Source organism: Crocodylus siamensis, chromosome 6 (assembly GCF_052110815.1).
Source record: "Crocodylus siamensis isolate JL-2025a chromosome 6, ASM5211081v1, whole genome shotgun sequence".
NCBI classification, from domain to species: domain Eukaryota; kingdom Metazoa; phylum Chordata; order Crocodylia; family Crocodylidae; genus Crocodylus; species Crocodylus siamensis.
The window spans coordinates 70,541,023-70,564,296 of record NC_143400.1 but is presented as its reverse complement, the minus strand read 5'-3'; the positions used below and the strand labels follow the sequence as shown (position 1 = coordinate 70,564,296).

The 23,274-nt window shown below is 42.6% G+C and overlaps 1 protein-coding gene across 3 annotated transcripts in view; it reads right to left on the bottom strand.

The window, feature by feature from the left end:
* LOC149862972 (uncharacterized) overlaps positions 1–23,274 on the bottom strand; it is a 184,043-nt gene that overhangs the window by 100,949 nt on the left and 59,820 nt on the right. For all 3 annotated transcript variants that reach the window (XM_090051571.1, XM_090051572.1, XM_090051569.1), the window contains exon 2: positions 2,195–2,411. In XM_090051571.1, coding sequence (XP_089907697.1) covers positions 2,195–2,270 — 76 coding nt within the window. In that variant the 5' untranslated portion in view covers positions 2,271–2,411. The remainder of the gene's footprint in view (positions 1–2,194; positions 2,412–23,274) is intronic.

Sequence of the window (23,274 nt, the reverse complement as noted above, 5' to 3'; positions counted from 1 at the left end):
AATAGCAATCTTGTTCCCATTTAAGTCATAAGGAATTTTGTTGTCAGTGTTAGTGGGAGTGAGATTGGACCAATTAGGCTAGGGATAGATATTCAAAAAGCCTTAGCCTGAATTGATTCAATCTTGCAGGTTAGTCTAACCTGGCTAGGCTAAACCAGTTTGTAACTGGACAGACATCCCACAAATGCAGGCACATGCCTGCAGTGGCTCAGGCTAGAGCCAGGGGGCACTAGAGCAGCCCTCCTTTCCCATCCACAGTCCTGAGCCGAAGGGAGGCATGACCAGGCCCCAGCAGGATGCTCCAATTAGGGAGGGGTCTCCCCACCCCTGCAGCCCAGCAGACAGTTGAGAACACAGTGTTTATCACCCCTAACTCGGTGTTTATCCCACCATCAGAAAACAAAGCCTCTCTCCATTAGTTCAAGCTCTTCTTAAACAGCTTTCCAGGGAAAGAACTGGTCTCCAACAGCACGGACTGTAACTAGCATGTGGTATGCTAGTTAATGCTGAGAGGTGTCAGTGTAAGGCAGGGGGAACGGGGAAACCAGGCAGATGCCTGCAGTCTCTGCCTTGAGCTCCAGCCAGGGAGCATAGGGAAGGGACCAGCCCTGCTGTGGAGCAAAGAGCCTTACCCAGCCCAGAGAGCATGCTGGGATGCTGGGGGAGTCTGGTTTAACTTAAACCAGCAAGGGGTCTGGGACCAGGCATTGCATAAACCGGTGTGACCCAAATCAGTTCAATCTGATACTGCATTCAACCAAGTTTATCTCAAACTGGTTTCAGTGATTTTCAAACTGGTTTATGTGCACTGAACATCTGTTCTGTTACAGGTTTAAACCTGTTTCTGATCACTTAAGGTGGTTTTTGTGTAATGTCTGTTCCTTAATGTTTAAGGAATTGTTGTAGCCACACAAATCATCCCAGAAGAGTAATGACACTCAGCAAGTGTTTATTCTTGGTAGTGGGGCCCTACACGGGCTGGGGTGGTATGGGTGCTAAGACTCATGTTGACAGCCCAGAGATCACAAGTTCAAGGCAACAGCAGAAGCACTCATGGTACTGCCCTGTCAGATTCCAATAAATCTATGAATTCTGCTAACTCCCTTGTTACAAGGATACAAAAAAGGAGAGGATTGGAGTTGTGCAAGTCATAGCTACATCAGTGTATCACCAAAGCAATATGTTTACATTTTCCACATATGCAAATCCATGTGTGTTAATTTCCACAATTTGGTTATGAAAGCAACAAAATTATTCCCCAGGGAATCTGGAAAAAAACTTTCAGTCATAATAAGGAAGTATATCACACTGAACCCCTTCTTTCTCCTCAGCATAATGAACTGTATCCTGGAAACAAACTAACAGAACTAAATATGTATACAAATGTTTGAACAGAGAAAAGATTTTATCTGTCTACTGAACTCCTAACGGAAGTGCCTCAGGATAGTCGTCTGGAGCAAATGTATGTTTAAAATAATGTAACCTTCTGCCTCTAGCACAAGAATCTATCAGACATTAAGTGCTAACTGCTCAGTGTTCAGCTGTGTATGCATTAAACCCAAATTACACACTCCATTGCTGCTTTTGCAAGGGCAAATCAGCAGTGTGACTGTCAAAATGGATACCAGTATTATTGTAGATGCTGAGCTGAAATATATTTTAAAAACATTTCAGAGAGCTAGGCGATGCCTATTTGTGTGGGTAAATGCATCCAATGTATTTTGGACTTTCAGGCCTCTAGCTTGAAAATCTGATAGCTCCCCCCACCAAATCATGTGATGGTGTTTGAGTGGAGCTATAGGAAGAAAACTGACCCTCTGAAATAACTTTCAGAGACTATATATTCTTCTTGTTGCTATGAGTCAAATTAGTTCAGTTTGCAAATCAAAAGGTGATTTTTTTCTATCCACTAAAGCTGCAGATGCCACCCTACAGTCGGCAAATCAAGGTGTGGTCGGTGACCATTCAGAATGTTTCTACAGCCACATTTCAACTGACAATTTTGCTGTTTGATGAGAGTGAATAGAGCCCGGGTCAGTCGTCCATAGCTGCACTTGTACTGCATGGCTAACAGTGATAAACCCCAGTTTCTCCACCTAGCCAAATAAGACTGGGAGATACACCTGGTGATCTGGAATAAATACATGCTGAGAAAGGAGATAGCATTTTACAAAATCACTTTTCTGACTCTTACCATCCCTGAAGCTTGGCTCATTCTGTGTTGTCTTTGGGGTATGTGCTGGCCAGGCCTTGAAAGCTGATGGATCCATTCTGGTCAGAATTCTTGGTGGATGGGTACCATTCAATTGCTGAACCACTCTGCTAGTTGCCTGACTGGATGTTGTGCTCGTCTTTCATTCCTGACGATTAGAGTGACTAATCATCACTGGTCTTCTTGGCATCTGGATGACCTGCAATAGTTTAAATGTTTAGAAATGCTACAGTACTGGTGGTTATTCAGTACCTGGTATGATTGGTTGAGGCACAGCAAGCAAAGGTGATTATCTGTTTTGGATATTGTAAAGACCATGAAAATAATATTTTCCTAAACTATTCTGGATCATGAGAAATATTAGAGGTTTCTCTATAGCAGAGTCTGTTAGTTGCTGTGAAGAACTTCTCATCTACTTTGAAGATGTCAGTAGATTATTCCCCCTATTTTCAAAAGTGTTCATGAAATCTTGAGTGTCTCCATTTGTGGTTAAGTTGAAACATCTTAATGGAGACCAATATTCAGCATCGCTGAGCATCCATTTATGACTCCCATGACCTGAAATAGATTTTTTGGTGCCTAGTATCTCTGAAAATCAACCTATAGGTATCTCAACTTGAGAAACCAAAACATTATGGTTCCAAAAATTAGTGGACAGATTTGGAAATCTGGACTATATCAAGTCTTGTTAGACTGATTCCACTTCAGGAGGAGATAAATGCATTATTGCGTTTTGGCCAGTCATGTTTGTAAGAGTTTACTGAGATATAGGGATTTTGTAGCCACAACCTCCAAAACACGTATTTATCTATCAGAACATGTGAAGTCTAAGGGCCAGTAGAGTTTAGATATTTCCTTACTATGTGAAGTCTAAGCTGTGAAAACCCTTTACTGTATTAGGCCATGGACCCTTCTGTAGGTTTACCACAGCAAGTCAAACTGTACTGATTAGAGAACTGCCAACACATAATGCAGTCCCTAGAAGATATGTAGCCCCTGCTTTGGTAGTGTTATTTTTACCCTTGCACAATCTGGAGGCAGTTTTCTGAGGTTTGCAAAACTGGTTTTTTCCTGCACATTAGTCCTCCTGCTTTCAAATGCACAACCTGCTTGACACTCATAACTGCCATGGTGGTATTTGTCCTGGGTTTACATTTTGAGCTTTACTGCACTGTTTAAGTCCCACAGCCTTTGTATCACAGATTTTAAAAAGTGCCCAAGAAATGCTTCTTATTGTCAGGCTTTCTGCCCCCCAGTGGTGGTCTCAAAATTCTGCATGCCTGAATGAACTGCGAACAATAATTAATCAACCAATGCATATGGGAGATAGAACATGAACTCATGACTGTTTTTCTTAGTTCACCTATAGTTTCTCTTTGTATTTTCATACTTTCACATTAGAATTTGCTCACCACCAGAGTTGATACTAAACATTCTCCATGAGATGATGCTACCAAAAAATCTTAAGAATTTTGAAAACCATTATCAAATAAGTTTCCTTGAACCATACTTACCTTTAGCCTTTGGCAGCAGAAATATTAGCATTCAAAAGTTTGTAGCCTCTCTCACCAGAACAGAGATGGAGTGTAAAGGCATACTATCAAAAAAGGAGAAGTCTTGATGATAGATTATGAAAATTAGCAATATCTTGACAGAGTTTCCAATACATAATTAAAAACATGTAGGACAGAATACAGACTACTACCAAAAGAGTCAAGTATGGATGATACTTTAAAGGCTCACAGGGTGTTAAGATAACTATTTCAAAGAAAAGGAAAAGTAGACAGACTTCACATGAGTGAAACTTACATGGCATTTACAGGAGCAAATCCAAGAGCAGTTGTGTAGTTTCACCCCCTTGGATTCCTGGTCTACTCAAAGTTTAAAACCAACTTCCTGGCAGTAGCAGAAGCATTTGTATTCAGGCACCAGTGAAGAAGTCAATGACTATAGCGGTTGTTATAGTCTACCTCCTTGCTTCTAAACTCCTCATTCAACAGGTGTTAATGGCCCTACCTTCTGTCATGGGTCCATTTTCTCCTCTCCCCCTGGGGAAATGTGTACGTAGTCAAATGTATGTTTTAGATTGTTCTTATTTGCACGCACACACACACACACACACACACACACTGCTCTATGTTCATGTTAGAAAAGGCAAGGTCAAAGACATACATCTTACACTAGCTGTAGAGGGTGGTGAAGTTTGTAACCCTCCTTAATTTCTTTAGGAGTGTATTCCACACTCTTGGATTTGTTCGTGAGAAAGCTGACTTCTACACAAACAAGAATGGCTGTTACTGAAGGAAATCTCATTATGTCAGAGGGGCAAAGTTGTTAACTGGGTTTTTTATATGAGAGTTATAGACATTTCTTTAGATAGTTGGACCCCAGCTGTTGAGTGTCTTGAAGTGAAAACTAAGACCTTGAACTTGATTCAATATTCTGTAGGGCAGATAACAGCATTTATGTATTTTTGACTGCCTGTGCAGCTAGCAAGAGACACTGCAGAATTTTGAACCTGCTGAAATTTCCAAAATTAGGCAGGCTTGGGTATATTGAATTCCTGTAATTGCTCTAAGAAGTGATGAAGGCATAAATACCTAAAGCCAGATTATCATTTGCTGGTATGAGACAGTCTCCTAACAAACTGGAAATGGTAGGAAGTGTTGCTTGTGTGTGCTGCTCTGAAAGGAATCCAGGAATAATGTTCAGCTGTGGACTTAATTAACCACTTGTGGATATGCACTTTCAGCCAAAGGAGGCTAGTTTCACTGGCCACCAGAATCACCTGTCTTGCTCATCAGGTTCAGTTTCAACAAGCTGTTCTTCATTCATGAGCTGATCTTATCAAATCACAGGGTTTTCTTGGTAGTAGTGGTAAACCACAGGCAGAGCAGTTTGTCAAGGGTATATTACTGACACTTGAGTCTGTTTTACCTGACCAGTTTACCTACTGTCATGTGGCAAGTACCCAAAAAATGAAAGCATAAAGAGAGAAAAAAACTGACTCCACAACAGGGGGATCTAGCAAAGGGTATACAGCTTACCATCATTACTTTTTGGATGCATCCCTCTAGAAAAGACTCAAGCTATTTTAATGACTCCCCTTGACCCCTTCTAACTCTTTCAGATGAGACAGATCTGTAATATCTGATAATCAACACTGCTGAACGCTACAGATGGGTATTTGAAGATGAGAGTAGATGTCTACATACCATCCATTAGCAGGAGATTATCCACCAGTGCCAGTGCTAATTAAGCCAATGCTATCCTATGCCCTGAGGTGAATCCAGACTCAAGAATAATTGGTTTCCAAGAAGCTTGTAGTTTTTGGTTTTCTTTGTTTGCTAACTTTTCTATTAACTTGTTCTGGACTGGAAGCTTTGGCACTGGATAGTATTTAGCTTGAATCTCTATAATGAGGACATATTTCTTCAGCACTGTGTGTATGACTACTGTGTGTATTTGAGAAAGCCAATACATCATTCAGAGAAAGGATCAATCTACTTTGGTCAGGAGTGGAACCAAATGCCAGCTCCCATCTGCCAGGATCACATGCTTGGCTAGAAACCTCAGGTACTTGAGGAATGAATGTGCTGAACTGCTCTTGGCCGGTGGGACAGATCCAGATTACTTCAAAAACCTTCCCAAATGTGTGTGATCTGGAGTCGTAGTGTTCTTTGTTGTACATGGCACTTTCTTTTAATATAGGCTGTATCACTAAATCCTCCTTTCAGGGGAGAGGGATTAATGGTTTCTAGAAAACTATTTGGATCTAACCTATTGAATAAATATTTTCTACAAAAACCCGTATTGCTTTCTAAGTAAAAAAACAGTAACTCTAGGCCACATGAACCTCTCTCCCAGCGTAGGTAGTGGAGATAGCCAGAAAGGAAAATTTCCAGGTCAGAAATTGTATTTATTTCCCACACCCTGGAAACAGTCTTACCCAGTATCTGCTCAGTGAAATGGATGGTCCTGTCGGTTACATTGATATTGGAAGATTCGTTTTGGTGAGCAGCTGCGGGGGGTTCAGGGTCCTTGGAGTTTCTGCCTCAGCAAAAGTTTGTCAAACCCAGTATGTTCCAAATAAAATGTTCAGGCTCATCTGACCTGCATCTGCTGGTGAAACATTGTCTGGTGAAAAATATCCATCCTACTCTAATGGGAAAAATATCCATCCTACTCTACCCAGAGAGCTTCCTCCTCCCCACTGCATGCAGGTGTGGGGAAAACACCCTTTCTTCCTTCGTGTTTCCACAGAATCTTGACCACGCAGGGGAGCCGCTCTGGTGCTTTGTGATGGACCGATGCATAAGTTAAAATAGGAACAATACTGACAACATTCACAAGTTTCTCTGAAAAGACAGGCAAGGTGGTTTTGGCATGTTCAGATATCCCAGTACTGGAAGCATTCCAGTCCTTGACAAATGCACACGTTTATAATTTTCAGCATTTTGCACTTCCTGATAGATGATTTCAGGATCAGATAAGCAGGAAACAACTTCCTTGGAAGGATCTAAAAATGCCAGGTGAAATCCAATCTGACCCACTGTTTAATTTGCATTCCAAAGATTTCAGCCTCTCAGTTTTCCCCAGTGATTGTTTTATTCAGCTGCACAGATCTTCTAACTAAATGTAACAGTCGCCGAACAGTCAACTGCCCAGTTCACATGGCTGCATGGTTATGGAGAATTCAGTCAGGAATACAGAAGTTCATTGGGCCAACACAAGCCATGAGCCGAGCTGAGAGGAGCTGTCAGCCAACCTTCCTCTGAAACAAAATCTTCTGTTTCCACTCTGAACCCATTGACAGTGCAGTGGTATTTGGGGATGAGAGTGGTGGAAAGAATAATTAGTTTTCCCAGCTACATACATGGTGTTGTCTCAAGTTACCGCTTCCAAACAGCTTTCTCCCTGAGGGTCTTTAGCATGAGAGAAAAATGAAGGGCTAATGTTACTTGCACATGAGAGGGGAGGGCCTGAAAATGGCTCCTTGAAGAATGTGTAAAACGTTACCTGCTGGATTACGCTGAGCCAACTGAAGAGAGATGCCTAATTTAATTACTTGACTTGAATAAAATATTAACCTAGAGGAATCACTTTAAAGTTAATGTACTAGAGTGGCTGACACCCTCCACAACTTGTTTGAGAATCCAGTCACTGGCAATACAGAACACATGGAGACCTGATTTTTAGAGAGACAGGGAAACCAAAATAACCCCAAAGAAGTCTGAGACCTGCGAGAGCTCAGCGCTATAGAAGAGCCCAAGCATATTCATTGCTTTTAAAGGGTCATTGCCAGCAGGTTCTAGCTGCTGCCTTTAAAAGGTTTTAGGCATTTTTTTTACCTTTTTTCCTAACAAAACTTTAGATCAATGGGGGCCAACCTTCATGACAGGCATGCCACAAATTAGCCCTGCAACCTTCCCAGTGCCATTCTGTTCCCCTTCTTCTGCCCAATCTGCTGCTCTGCTTTCTGCTCCATGCCCTGTGCTCCTTGACCATTCTGTTGCTCTGATTTCTGCTTCTGGCTCTTTCTGGCAATATGCTGCCTGTCCCCTTCCTGAATTGCTGTATGCCGCACAGAGGCTGCCCATGTCACACATGATTTTTAAGGAAATCTGGGACACTGCCTCCCCCAAACCAATCCCTGTCCTATGTAGGAGAAGCAGTGCCCAGCTCAGCCCACCCCCTGCCTTCAGCCACTGCTCAGAAGGGCACCAAACAGTGCCAAAATACAAGTTCACCAAAGGTGCCATACCTGCACACGTGCGTGAACACACACACAGGAAGCCTACACTTGCAGCAGCGCTCTCCCCCTCCCCCACCTTCTTCCAGCTGATCCCCACCACAGGCAGGAAGAGCAGTGCCTGGCCCAGCCAGCCCACTGCTTCTGGGTGCTGCTCAGGAGGAGCCAGGCCAGGTAGTGCAGGCAGGTGTGGTGCCAGTTCAGGACTTTTGTTTCCATTTTCACCAACCAGCCAGGATGCTGGGACTGCCTACAAAATCTGGGACTGTCCCAGCCAAACTATGATGCATGATCATCCTACACCTATGGCACATGCCACAGCTTGGCCACACCTGCCTTGGATTGTCAATATAGAAACAGTTCTAAACAACTATTATACATTGGCATATTCATGTTGTTTTCATTATGCTTGTATAAATTAAAGACCTGTAGTTTTCGTTTTTATCTTGCCACTTTGACTTTCGGTGCTTCGTGTACTACTAATGCACTGCAGCATTTGAATTGTAGGCACTCAAAGGGAATATTGTTTAAAAGTACAATCTTAATGCTTTTCCCAAAACTTGTTTGTCAAAAGAACACACCACTGTCTCTTTCAAATGAAGGGGGATAACTTTTAACTGCATTTGAGAGGTAACTTTCACATAGAAATGCTTGTCCTTGAAGAAACTACCTGAATTATATTGTATTGTTTAATAATGTTAATCAATAATGTCTGCTTTAAATAAGGCCTACTAGAAATCACAAAAACTGCTCATGAGCTGAGATTTTCTTTGGAATTCATTTGTTTCTGACCATCATTCTTGCCATAAAAATACCACAGGATGCTGGAAACAATGGAATGGGCCTATACTTACAGGCATCTACAAGAACCCTCTGAATACTCACATAAGGCCACAAGCTTCCTACTCCCTCTGAAGTCAATTGCAAAAATCCCAGTCAGTAATAGTAGGATGGAAACCAAATTTTATATTATTAGAAGAAATCATATCTTTGCCCTTAAAAATACTTTTGGGCTATAAAAACATCAGCATTTTACTTTATACTCACATTGCTGAAATTCACTTGGTTCTGGTTACAGTAAAAGCTAGAATGTAAAATAAGGGCCCGATTCTGCTTCTGCATGTAAACTCTCATTGACTCGGATGGAAAGAATGCAAGGTCGAATTCCAAAACAGTTGTTTAAAATCTGTTTCTGCTCTTCAGCATACAACAAGTTAGTGTGTTACCACAGGCCGCCCAGCAGGAGAGCTCCTCTCCCATTTCTGATTCTTTTGAAAACTCAGCTTCTAGTCCAGAGTTGCAGCATATGGATAGATTTTACCAGTAAGCCTGCATTTATTCTGGAGGCTAGCAATGTCCTGGAATTTGCTAGCACATGAACAGTTATTTTGTATCCCTACACGGTATCCCCTTGCACAGTATTCTTGTATGTGGACATGCAGGGCTTGGAAGGACAGGGGGGCTGTGGGTGGGGAATGGGGTCACCAGCAGGGCCCAGGGGGCTGTGGGTCAGGAGTGAGGGCATCAGCAGGGCCCAGGGGGCTGTGGGCCAGCAGTAAGGGGCACCCACTGGGCTGTGGGGCTGTGAGTCCTGAGTGAGGGGCACTAGCAGGGGCAGGGGGCTGTTGGTTTGGAGTGAGGGACACCAGCAGAGCTGGGGGCCTGCAGCTTGGGAGGGGCAATGGCATGGGCAGGAACAGGGCACCAGCACCCCGCCATGAGCAGCTCTGATTTGCCAATGCCTTGCCAATGTCATTGCCCCTCAGTCCCAAGCCACAGACCCCCATCCCTGCTGGTGCCCCTCACTCCTGACCCACAACCCACTGGCCCTGCCAGTGCTCCTCACTCAGGAGCCACAACCCCCAAGGACTTGCTGGTGCCCCTCACTCCTGACCCACAGCTCCCTAGCCCTGCTGGTGCCTCTCACTCCCCCCCACCCTCACCCCCTGATCCCTGCTGGAGGGGACCCTGAGCTTCCAGGGCTATGGGGCCAGGGACCCGTGTCTATATCCCCCTGGCCCCCCAGCAGAGTGCGGAGTCTGGCTCCCCTTCCCCCATGGGTGGCACAGCTGGAGTAGAGCTCATGGAGGGGAAATGTGGGCTGGCAGTTGCAGAATCAGGATTCCCCACACTGCTGCCTTCCCCCTGGGGCCTCTGCAGCCCAGTGGATGGGACCCAATGCGGCAGGGCACAGCAGGGTAGGAAAGCTTGGTGCCGCCGCTGGGAGCCCCGTGCTGCCATGGAGAGCCTCCCCCTGCCCACACAGCAGCAGTGATGGGCACGTCTCGTGTCTAGTGACCCAGTATGACAGCACAGTCAGGGCCTTGACTTACCTGGGGACGAAGCCTGGTCAGCGCAGTGTGCACTGCTTCTTGCCCTGCACATGCTGCAATACTGGGGCAAGGGGCAGCGATAGAGATGTCCTGGACCATGCCCTGCCCCACTTTTTTCTGCGGGTTTTTTTTTTATAACTGGATATCCAGCTATCAGATTTTGAGCCCATGCTGCAATATGCAAAACAAGGAATATTTTTCTGTTCCCAGTGTGCCTTTTGGTGTATCTCAAACTGCTTTGAGATGCTGCAAGGGGCACGTGCTGGCTCATGTGGATGTGTGGATGTGCCCACAGTGTTAAAAACTTTCTGACCTGTTGTGGGCTTTATGAGTTATTTGCAACAGGAGAATTGCTTTAGTATTTTTCTGTAGTCAAAACAATGAGTGAAAAGTGAGGGCAGGGCATGATCTGCAAGTGTCAAATACTTGGCATTTTCTGAGGATGCCTCAAGTGTAATGTGGGGGGACTTGAGCTGAATGAGGGGTGCCTAGAGTCTAAGACTGAGATCCACTGCTCTAGAAGCACAAGCTATAGTGGAACAACCAGTCCAAAGAAGGTGGAATTTCTTTCCAATATAAGTTTCAACAACATAACAAGAGTTTCAGCAATTATGACATTCTCTCTGCCTATCTCCCAGGTTGATTTGTGCAACAATACAATTGCTTAATTTATCTAGGCTACTAGTATCTTCAACCCTAACTCTCTGCAATTCTTCACTGTAAATCTAATGATAATTATGAGCTGTTTCTCTACTATGTAGACAGAGTTGCAAGCAGCAGGTTGTAGAACAAGCTGTTTTAAGCCAAGTGCAAGCTAGTTTAGAATTCTAATCTTTTAGGGTTGTATTTTTAGCCATGAGCCCTATGCAAAGTTTGCATCCAGTGCACTATAGTCACAATAATTTTTTGTGCAAAACCACTGGAATATCCAGTTACCCAACTGAAGGCACATAGGAAGTTATTCAATTGACATGAACATGCAGGTGTAGAGACAATTCTGTGATATAAAATCAAAAGGCTGATCTGTGGCTAAATGAAAAGTCAACTCTTAAAGTTGAAGAGTAAGAAAATCATACTTTACAATATTTCTGCTCACTGCATCTCTAATAATATATTTGAATTAATTATACGTCCATTAATTCATTTGGTACTATTATGATCTGGGAACTAAATATCACTGGTTCAGGCCATATAGTACCATATGCAGGGCTCTTTAGTACCTGGATAGACACTAGCTTGTAAACAATAAGTATATCTGCAGTTACGATGATTTACTTCCCTGAGGCTTTTCTAGTATTATTGTAAAAGGCGTAAGAAATTTTTTTATAAGGCAAGTACTGTCCCTCCTATACTTCCCTCTAAGCTGCCTGCAATCTATCCCGATCTTCCTGCGTGTGTTCCAGATGCCAAACATTTCCCCCTTGGCACCACTCACTTACAGGGAGGTATTCTCTCTCCTGCCTTGCTTAGTGCATAATAAAATGAACAACGTGAAACTGAACAACAGCACTAAAAATAACCTAAATTAAACCACTGAAAAGTGAAAGGAGCCGGGTTCACAGGCTGCATCGTTCACAGAAGTCTTAATCCTGTGTGTAAAATTTAGTCACAATGTCAGAATATTTTGCACATTAGATTGAGACCAACAGCTCATTATATCATAGATTACTGAGCACAGTCTTAATGACTTTAGTCACTCCCAGGAGAAGATGGATGACCCAGACATAAATGACTTTGTATCATCTGGTTTCTATCCCCTAAGCTATCCAGGCTACCTGGAGGTATCCCTTAAACCGAAGACCAAAGGTGCACAAATGAAAATCCAGCTGAAAACAGCTCGGTTAGGCCTGTGTTGGTTTTGAAACCTGAAAATATTTCTATGTAAAACAATGCCCAAACTTTGATCATGGAATAGTTGGAGACTTGCGTTTGGTTAGGCTGTATGACATGACATGTAAGAAATGTAATGGCTCTTAGGAGGATCTCTGAGCTGTTGGGCAGCTAATTTTACTGTAATATTGAATCTAATCATTAAACCCTCCTTTAGGTGAGAAGAACCACTGTGGGGGCTAAATAAGCATTACTTGCCTGAGGAAAATATGATTTTGCTTATAAATGACAAAGGCAAAGGCCAAAGAAAGAATCAATAGTTCTGCATGTCAGTTAAAATTGGAGTTACATTTAAAAAATCCTATTTTAAATTATGGCGTAAGAGGCCAAACAACTCTACCCTAGCACTGTCATCCCAGAATCTATCTTTGTTCAGTCACAGCTTAAAATAGGATGAGTAACAGGACAAACAACTGGAAAAATCCTGAGCTGTTGCCAGCGGAGAAACAACAGGCAGAGGCATGGAACTGTTTCATGTCACTTCTAACGTGTTTGTTGCTCATAAAAGGAAAAACTTCAGTATGATTCTAAAACACGTGAAGCTGTGTGTTTACAAAGGCAAATGGGAACTTTGCAGTCTAAACATCTGAAATGAATTAATAGCTCAGAGTCAATGTGAGATCCTATTGGCTCCATGTAGCTCTCACCAATAATTAATTCAGGGGAAGCCAACCTGCAGCAGGGTGCCCTATGGGCTGCCTTTGTGTGTGGTATGAGGCAGATAGGGCAGGAAGCAAAAGGCAGAGCATCAGATCAGGTAGCGCGCACAGGGCAGAAAGCAGAGAGAGGGCCTCTACAGGAGTGTTTGTAAGATGCCTCTTGACTGCAGAATTCTGCTGTAGTCCAAAAGAGGTTAAATTAACCGACTCTCAGAGCATGCTATAAAGACCCTCTGATAAGGGAGGATACATTTCTCTGCATGAATAAGGTGATTTTTGAGGCTGGAGATCCCTGGAGTGGCGGGGAGAATATTTTCTAAAGTGCTAGCTGATTTTTGCATGTATTACTGCAAAAGTGTCTAGGTTACATGATACAGTTGAACTTTAAGACCCTGACCCTGACATGTGACCTCTGTGTGTGTGGCTACCTCATCCTTTCAGAGCATCACTGATTTCAGTAGAACTCTACCAAGTGAGGTTTTCACTCCAGGACTTGGCCATTATTTTATTGATTTGTGTTTTGTTGGGCTTACTTTTTAATCCTCAGACACTAGGATCCTGCAAGAGCGTGGCACCTGATTCCATTCTATTTCAGAGTGGCCAGAGCCAGGGATAGGCACTCCTCTTTCTATTTCCCTATATATATAAACACAAAATGTAAATATAGCGAATAGTAGAAACAAGTGTATTGTTCCAAAGGACAGCTTAAAACTGAAACAGCCACCAACAACTAACTTTTCATGGATAGATCAGAAAAAATTAAATAAGCCTAATAAGTCAAATGATATTAGTATGCAGCCACTGCAGCAAAAACTAGGGATCCAAAGTCTGAGACACTGCCAAGAACTTTTGTATCAAATGCTACCAGTTGGAACATTTTATAATCTAACTGGGAATACCTCTGAATATTAGATGCCGTTTCTGATTTTTTTCGACCTACTGTTTGCTACAAAATGGAAATATGCAATCACCATTAAGACACGGACCTGAATGCTTGTTTCTGCAGCAGCTGAAAAAGCTAGGAGGGAGAGGCACCAAACCTTACAACAAAGCTGTGCTAACGCAGTTGCTGCATTATGAATCAGATGGTGTTCATCGGGAGAGGCAGGCTGCAATGGTGAGGGTACAAGAGAGACTGCCAAGAGACTTGGGGTTCTATTTCTGGCATTGGCAATGATTTGCTGCATGACCTTGGGAAGGTGACTTAATCTTTCTGTGCATTACTTTTCTCAGTCTATACATGTTAAGTATTTTTGCCACTACACACACAGCTTGTTCTTAAGGAGAAAAAGAAGGGAAGTACTGCTATTTGACCACTGAAAGAGAAAATGAAATAAGCTTCTTTCTGGTTCATTCAAATTTCCCATTTATTTCATATGCAATTTTGGGTGCACACAGATTCCATCTGTGGCTATTACACACCATAGAGAGTAATGAGGAATTAAATGTTAAAAAATGAAAGTGACCCTATAAGATTATGTGTGTGGCTATAAGAAAGTGACCCTATAAGATCTGTGTATGTGGCTACCGCATCCATGTTTTTCTTAAGAGTATATATAGAATCTCATGTTGTTTGACCTCCAAATAAACACTGTTTCAAGATCATGAGGCATTCAGGTAGGCATAACCGCTGAGGGAAAGGAATCCTATTATCCCTCTTTCTGCAAAAGTGGAACTTAGACACAAACTTTGCCCAGGGTCACAGAGGAAATCTATGGTGAAGCAGGCAACTGAGCCTGGGCCTTCTGAATCTTAAGCTAGTGCCCTAACCACCACTCTTCTTGCACACAACTTAATGCACATGAGCAGTTCAGTGGGACTTCTTGTACTAAATTACTTACATGCATAATAAGCATTTGCATGATCAAAGCCTTAATGACACGACAACAGAAACAGGGTGGAAAAGGCACAGTAACGGGATCATGTTGTTATTCTGCATGGCTTAACATTCATTCTCTGCTGGCATTTTAAATGTCATTTAAAAGGAATTTATCTTGGTTTCCCTTTCTTTTTGCAGAGGTCATGGTAGACAAGAGTCTTGAAGGAGGCTTTGTAAAGAGGAAGCTTGGTGACTTGACAAGCCATTGCAAGGAGTTTGGGAGTAGGGGAAGTGCATACATGGTTGTCAGGGGAAGCAGACAAATGGAGTAGGGAAGTGCAGTCCTGGTGATTTATGTCAATGCTTTTTAAGAGTTCTCCACTGACATGAGAGTGGTGTAAGAGGCAACTTGAGTGGGAGAATTCAGACATTTCCATGAACATCATATATAATCCTTTGGCAGTGCCTCATCCAGGGTGTTCTACATATGCATATGCATATCTATGCATATTTGCAGGCTCTGCAGTGTGATATAAAGTTAAGTTTTAGTGTTCCATGTACATAAATTTAACTGAAACTTTATCTCAAGCACTTCTGAATGGAATGTCATTTGATATTTCACTCTCTGTATCAGCTTGTAATAATCTGTGCTATATACATGCAACAGCCTCCAGAAGAGGCATCAGGTGTATGAACTAAAGACCTTTGGTTTCAAAGTACAAGTCTTTAGCAGGAAACGAAAGACGTAGTTCCATTAGTACAGATACAGGAGTACAGGGAACTTATATACGATTGAGCTTGTTCAGTCCCAGCTAACCACAGTGGTTCATAGCACAGTGTCCATTCTTTGCCCCCACTTCTGCTTAATTGCATATATAGACATGTAATTCCAGTTTGCCAGCACAGCCCACCTCAAACTCAGCTCAGAAGCATCTTATTTGTGGTGATCATTCCACGTGACAGATGCAGGCTATGAATGTTTATTTTTTACCCAGCTACTCTGCAGACCACCGGGTATCCACAGGCCACAATTTGAGACCCATTGGACTATTGGAAGGTTGGCAAGAGAGGCAAGTTGCCAAGAAGGAAGAGCAAGAGGGAATAAACACATGGAAATAGGAGGTATGCAGTATGTCCTAGTGGAGGTTTCACAGAGCTAAGGAGCATGAAAAGCATCCCTTATAATTTGTGAGGGAAGGGAAAGATCCAGAGAGAAACATACCCAAAGAATTTGGAACCTGAATGTCTCCAGTACTGAGATATTCAGGGTTAAGTCCATGTAGACCCTCAAGGGAAACTTCCATGGTAAATTAAGTAGGGAGACAACAGGGTGTCAGAACAAACTGATCCACAGTCCAGGAAAGATTCCTCACCAGTCCTTGAATCAGTATTAGGCTCAATTAGAAGCCTGTGGCTGACACTTGTGGAAACTGAATTTTTGCAAAGCAAGGACCTGACCCAGTGCCCAGTGCAGTAAATGAGAGCCTTGCATTAAGTTCAGTGAGCATTAAATCAGGCCGTGGAGATCTGATTCAGGGTTTTATTTCATTTAAATGTTGAATCCCAGCAGATGAATACCTCTGTGCTGAAAACTAATGCAAAGCTTCAGGCAGCTGTGGCAACAAGAAAATGTTACCTACTTTCATACACCACAGATGCTTTTTAAAGCACAGCCAAATCCTAGACTGTGCCTCACAAAAATCACTTCTGAACTTTACCTCCACATACCATTCTCATGATTTATTGGATATGTGGCATATGAAAGGCCTAGTTGTTTCCTCTTGCACACACTCTTGCTCTGTTATTATCTCCATTAACTCCTTTCCTTCAAGGTTAGCTATTTCTTTACTGAAAAGAAATGTTACAATTCCTAGGGAAGAAATGATCCAAATTAATTCCAGTTTATTACAGCTGCAGTAGTTCCTGTGATTACTACTACCTCACTATTCTATCTTCAAAGTACTTTACAACATAAAATAATTAATCACCATGACAATTCCTCTAAGTATAAGTATCCCCATTGTACAGAGAGGAACAATGACATAGTTACAGTTCTACCCTGAAAAGTTAGCATGCAAAATGGTCCCTTCTTAGACAACAAATCTATTCTTGCTGCATGCACAAGACTTGTACATGTTTGCCTCTGTCTTTACTAGCTTTTACTCCCCTGAGCTCTGCAGAACCATAAGAGAATAAGAGAGAATAAAACACTGTATTGCACATCCCCTACAGAAGCGTTTCTGAGTATCACTCAGTTCTACATGAAGGCTAGAAGAAGATGGCAGCAGGCTTTCTTCAAGGGACTAATGTGCTTGCTAGTGTTCACAACTGTGAGATGGAATATGAGAGATGAAACACACCCAGCTCAAGTGCTAAGGCTTTTCTACAAGGGGAAGGGAGTGTGCAATGAACCAGGAAGTAAATTTATAGTGTGCAAACTCCCTCAGTGGGCATTGCTACTTTGGGCATTTGCTGTGTCAGGCCAGGCCCACTGCTCCCCCCCGACCACAGCGGGCCCACTCCATCCCCCGCATCGGGCCCACTCCCTCCAAGCATCAGGCCTGGGCCCACTTCTCCCCTTCCCCTTCCCCTTCTGCCACTGTCGCAGCTGCAGCATGCCTGCTCCTTCGTCTACCGCCGCTGGTTTGGGCCTGCAGACAGCGACAGTGGAAGCGGCAGGCCAAGGCCAGCACCAGTGGCCTCACTCTCCCGCGGCGCCCTGACCCCGCTCCCCCCTGCGCTGCCCCTGCGTCACCTCCAAGGCGGGGGCGGGGCAAAGCCAGTTCCGGTAGCCTGGCCTCGCCCCTCCCCCACCGCTCCATCATCGCCACCTCCAGGGAGCAGGGCAGGGGGGCGAGGCGAGCTGTGCTGGCCTGGCCCCCCCGCTCCATCCCCTGTGTCCCCACCATCATGGCAGTGCATTGCCACCTGTCCAAATGCTTCTTTGCACTCTGATTGGCTATTTGTCAGCGAATCAGAGCACAAAGTGTTATAGACAGATTAAGGCTGTCATAATGTTAGAATGATTTGATACGCTTGCACTTTAGATTTATCCACAACTGCATTAAGTGTTGTGCCTGCACAGATATTGCAGTGATTGGCTCTTTAGAAAATATATCTATTGATAAGGAGATACAAACTGCTCCCATATACCCTGTAGCGGGCTGATTTAAGCTTGCTTCTTCAGTGATTCTCTTTCCACTGAACCAAATGTCTTTATTTATTATTTAAATGTTAATCTTTTATTAGTGGTGAAAGATAATAATTTTGTCTTTTCAGACCCATGACAAGAGATTAATAAATGAGTAAATTAGCAACTCTGTTTTACATTCTTTGATTGCAATCCTTTGCACCCAGTTTAGCAGTTGTTGATCAGGAAAAGGGCTATATACCAGAGTTAACACTAGAGACTGAATGACATTTCATTAAAACTAAAACCCTCTACAGAGCAGCATGAGAACAGACTGAACTGCAACTACGTATACTGTTGTTGTCTGGGAACAGAACAAAAGCTCATAGTTTGTAGCAATCCTGGTGTTTTTTGGATTCTGTAATGTTAAATACTATTTATGATGCTATTAAAGGATTAGAAAATAAGATAAAATGGAGTTACTCAAATATTATATGGCCCAAAAAAGAATATGATGCTTTGGAAGGGTAGAGAAAGCTAAAAACAAATCTTACATGTTGACTGTTGGTTCATTAGCAAGGCTGTTGTTGCAATACATTTCTATATCCCCATCTTGAATATCTTGAGACTGTTGTCCAAAAGAGAAGCAATAGGTGTATTTGCCAGATAATAATAGTGAAGAGGGAGGAGGAAAGTTACAGGAGGAAGAAACAGATATTTAAACATTCTTCTAAAATGGAAGAGACTATGGGCCATGTCTGTATTTTCCAGCCTGGCTATTTTGGATCATTCTTCTGAGGTCCTGACCCCCGGAAACAGCTTAGTTAGACTTAAGGGTCTCATTTTTTCCAGTCTTATACCATTTCCTTGAGGCACCGGTGAGACTTCAGCTGGAATACTGTATTCTGTTGTGAGACCCACACATTAAGTAAAATACGGAGTCCAGAGAAGAGCCACAAAAACTGTAAGAGATTTAGAAAACATAACCTATAACAAATGGTTGAAAGAATTGAGCAGATTTAGTCAGTAAAAAGAAAAACTGAAGGGGACATGAGAACAGTCTTCAAATATATCCAAGGCTGTTATAATCAATGATAAATTCTTATCCACTTTTGCCAATGGTAGAACAAGAAATAGTTACTTTATTTGCAGCAGGAAGTTTTGAGATTTGGCGGGGTTTAAGAACCAGAGTACAAAAAACTCTGGAACTGGGTCATAAGAGTAATGGAAATGATAATTCAGTTGTACTGCTAGAATCCATTCTGATTCATGACTAGATAAAGAGTTGGTGAGAAATAAAAGGAAAAGCCACAGTCCATGAAAACTAGAGACTTGTGTTTTCCCAGTTTGGATTATATAACTAATTAAGCAATGCTTTAGCTCAGTCCCTGGATTCTCTCAGAGCTGCTTAGAGTTTTCCACAATCTTCTTTTAGCTAATTTGCTTACAACCAGAATTTGTGAAAAATGTGGCTTTATAACATCCTACTCAAATACATGTGCTTTATTAGAACCTAAAATATTTTTAATTCCGATTATAAATACTGCTTGCCATTCATTCTTGAAATCTGAGGCCAGTATCTTTCTTGCCTGATTCTTTAAATGTGAACAAAATTACTGAACTCCAACAGGGCTGTGGAAGATGTGATGAATCTTCCTCTGTTTGCCATGTATCAATATTTCATCTGAGATGGATACTGGAGCTAAGCTATCTCTGTGCACCATCAGACAAACACAGGCTTCTCTCGTTAGTTTACTTGCTTTCTGCTCTCACTGGCCCCCTGATTATATATAAATTATCTTCCTACCTGACACAAACAAGTTCTGTGGCACAGTTAAAAATCAAATGTGAAAGTCCAATATGTATTGTTAGTATAGATGATCTAATTCAGTGGGAGACCCAACTTAGTTATGTTCCAACCTTGGCAAATATCATCAAACAAAATTATAAGGCCCTCTTTCAAGCTTGGGTTGTTGACCCTCGCAATTTCAGGGCAAAACTAAACAGCCTGTCACAACAGTTATGGAATCACTGCAAAAATACAAAATATAGCACACATCTTTTAAGCAAAATATTGCTGTGTTCAAAGGCAGATGCTAGGTACATAGCATACATATCCAACATATCTAGTTATGCAGACTAGTGGACTATTTACCAACATACCAGACACTTGTCTCTGACCTGCTCATGTTGTTCATGGTATTACATGCAGGGTTTTAAGCAACAATACAGTGGTTTACAGATTGCTATCTTCATTTGATTCCTAATGTGACCTGAATGCTGGTGCAGCCACTTTCCCATAATTTCAAAAGAAACAAGGTGCTGGACCAGATCTCTCATAAGCTGCCCACTTTGACTGCAAATATTTGCTTCTTAACCTCAGCATTGGCAGTCCCACACAATAGGAGAACAGCAAGCAGCGTTACCATGTTCTTGCCTCTACCAAGGATGCTGAACAAGAGTCAATATTTTCTTTTCAGCAAAAATGTGGACCAAATTCTCTGATGACTTACAAGCAATCCAACTGCATGGGGACCCAGATCCTGATACATCCTCTTTATGCTACATCCATGTATAAAAGCTCTTCTATGTGAGCAACTGTGGATTCATTTAGTGGTAGAACAGCACCTCCATAGAAGGGCTGGGTCATGGACAGGTCCAAACCCTGCTGCTTCCTGCAATTTTTCATTTATGTGTGCAATAGCTTCAGCAACATAGCATGTGGATTTGTCAAGAAAGTTGGCCACTCTTGTCCCAGAGCACAGTTTAGTGACCACACAGATACTGTGCAGGAAGGGACAAAGTGGATGGACAACTATGTTTGACTTCAAGGATATTTGGAAGGTTGCAAGAGGAAGAACCTAATAGGAATAGACCGAGTTGGCTGTTTCTTTGTGGTCCAATAACTAAATGATAAATCATCAATTATTAAAAGCTAAAAAGGTTTATTGCTAAATCATTGCTGATAAAGGTAGCAAAGAACACAAAGATTGGTGAGGTGTGAATAATGCTGAGTTCAGGCCATTGATAAAGAGTGATTTGGATCACACATAAACTGGTCACAATCAAACAGCATATATTTTAACAAAGACAATGCAAAGTCAAATAAGTAGGGAGAAGGAATGACAGCCATATTTACAGGACAGAAGGACCTGTATTTTTGAAGCAGTTTGTTGGAAAAATAACCAGAGTATAGAAGTAGATCCTTTAACTGGACCCACAAGGATGACCACATGAATCCTCAAAGACCCCCCCTTCACAGGCTCTTTATTTATTTATTTCTTATGTGCTAATTTGTTGTGATGGTTTAATTACTTTCAAGGATAACTATTTCAATAAATGTCTCTTCAGTATTACAAGTGTTCCTTTGATACAGTCATTCAGTGCTGTAGTGAACTCCTGGAGTAATGCGGAGTAATGACACTTCTCCTGGGCATTAGTAACACTTAGCTTCACCTTGTTCCTTATTAGGCACCTGGCAGATGATTTTAATTAGCATTACTATATGGTCTGTCACTTCTTATTGCTTAAGTAAATTGGAATGACCAAGTCTGTCTGCACATACGGCCTGGGATATAGTAGGGTAACAGTTGCTGGAGAACAAATTAACAAGAAACTGTGCCTGTCTAGTATATTAAAGATAAATTTGTGTAAGATGTGAAATAAAGCAAACAAACCTGTGGATACAAATCAGAAATCTGCTTCTATTGATGTTACTTGTCAGAGTGTGGTGGGCATAGGGGTCTGTTAAGGGGGCAGGGCATGTTTCAACTCTAGGTCACTGGGCATAACTGCAGCCCAGGTTAGGATGGCCTGTGAAAGGCATGACCATGCTTGGGTGGCTTGTGCAAGGTTACGGTACTGTTCTTAGTCTACCTCTCAGTTAATCATATGCATGACATGCACAAATCTTCTTTCCTATCTCATATCTGTATCCATCTGCTGTCTCTTGTATACTTTGACTGCAAGCTCTCTGTGCCAGGGACTACCTTTTTCTTCTGTATTTGTACACAAGGCCCCTCATCAGCATCACAACTGGCAAATTATTGCACAAGTGCAAAGGATTAAGGGCCTATCCAAAGTCCAGTAAAGTCAGTAGGAACCTTACTATTAATTTTGATGGGCTTTGGATCCGGCCCTAAATGGGCCAGGAGATTAAACTATCATCTGGCCCTTCTAGCTTATCCCTCCAAATGGGATTTGTAGCATCTTGGTGACTCAGTGTTGGACCTTTAGTCTCCAGGGCTGCTGAGCCAGGTATCTTTCACAAGCTAGAAATTTTTAGAAAAGCATCAGTGGTCACTGGAGTGGGGGCTATTCAGTTCAAGCATACAGAAAAGAAGAAGCTTCCTTACTCCTAGACAATGTAAGGACACATATTTGTCTTTGTAAAACAGTTGGTTACTTATGAAGTGTGACTGTTATTTATTCTTAGGGGCCTGGAAGAATAGAAGGATCTTAAAATGGGCAGAAATCACATTTACTGTTACACTGCCAGAACAGTAGCTTTAGTTGGGATGAGAATCACAAGCCTGCTCCCTATTCATGGGCAACTGGTGCCACCTTAGTCGGGGGGTACAAGCACGTCCTCCCTTCCCCCCCAGGGACCAGTAAGTGACTGGGGAGAGGTTCCTCTGCAGCCAATCTTGCTGACCGGGGCAGGGCAGGAGGGTCCCTGTAGCCAACCGCAGTGGCCAGGAAATGGCTGTCGTACTCCCTGAAGTGGCTGCGGTGCTTCATCCAGCACTCCCACTCCCGGCCAGTGCTCACAGGGGGGCACCAATGCTCCTGCTGCCCCCCTGTGTTTTGCCTAAGCGGGGAGCGTGGCCTGCCAGGCGGTGCACCAGCGTTCTCAGGGGATGCACATGCACCCTCTACCTGTCACCACTGTCCCTATTCAAAGGAAAAATGTACTTTGTTAGGCAGCTGGGATTATTTTAGGCAATATGATTGCCTGTTATACTATTAATACAAGTCCTGTAATTTTTTGCTATAAGATGGTAGAGAAATAAGCCACCATGCATGTAGTAAACCCAGAATTGCTCATGGTACTGTTAACATGTTGATTTTATTTTAGCCACTGTTAGTAACTAACATATTGTTCTCAGTGACAGCGATGAATGAAATGCAATAACATATCTATTTAATATCTTAGCTAATTTGGTGATTTTGAAATCCTGGTTTTAAGACATACCTTTTGCTAACAACAAAGGGCAAAATGTCAAGGGCTATAGGCTGTACAGGAGGGACAGGATAGGAAGGAGAGGTGGGGGCATGGCACTCTATATTAAGGAGGAATACACATCCTCGTCAATTAACAAGGAGTCAGGGGAGGGGCACTCTGAAGTGCTTTGGGTTAGAGTACAAGGCAGTCGAGGGGAAAGGGACTTAACGGTGGGGGTCTACTACAGACCTCCCAACCAGGGGGAAGAGCTTGACCAGGAATTCTTAGGTCAGCTCACAGAGGTAGTCATGGGGG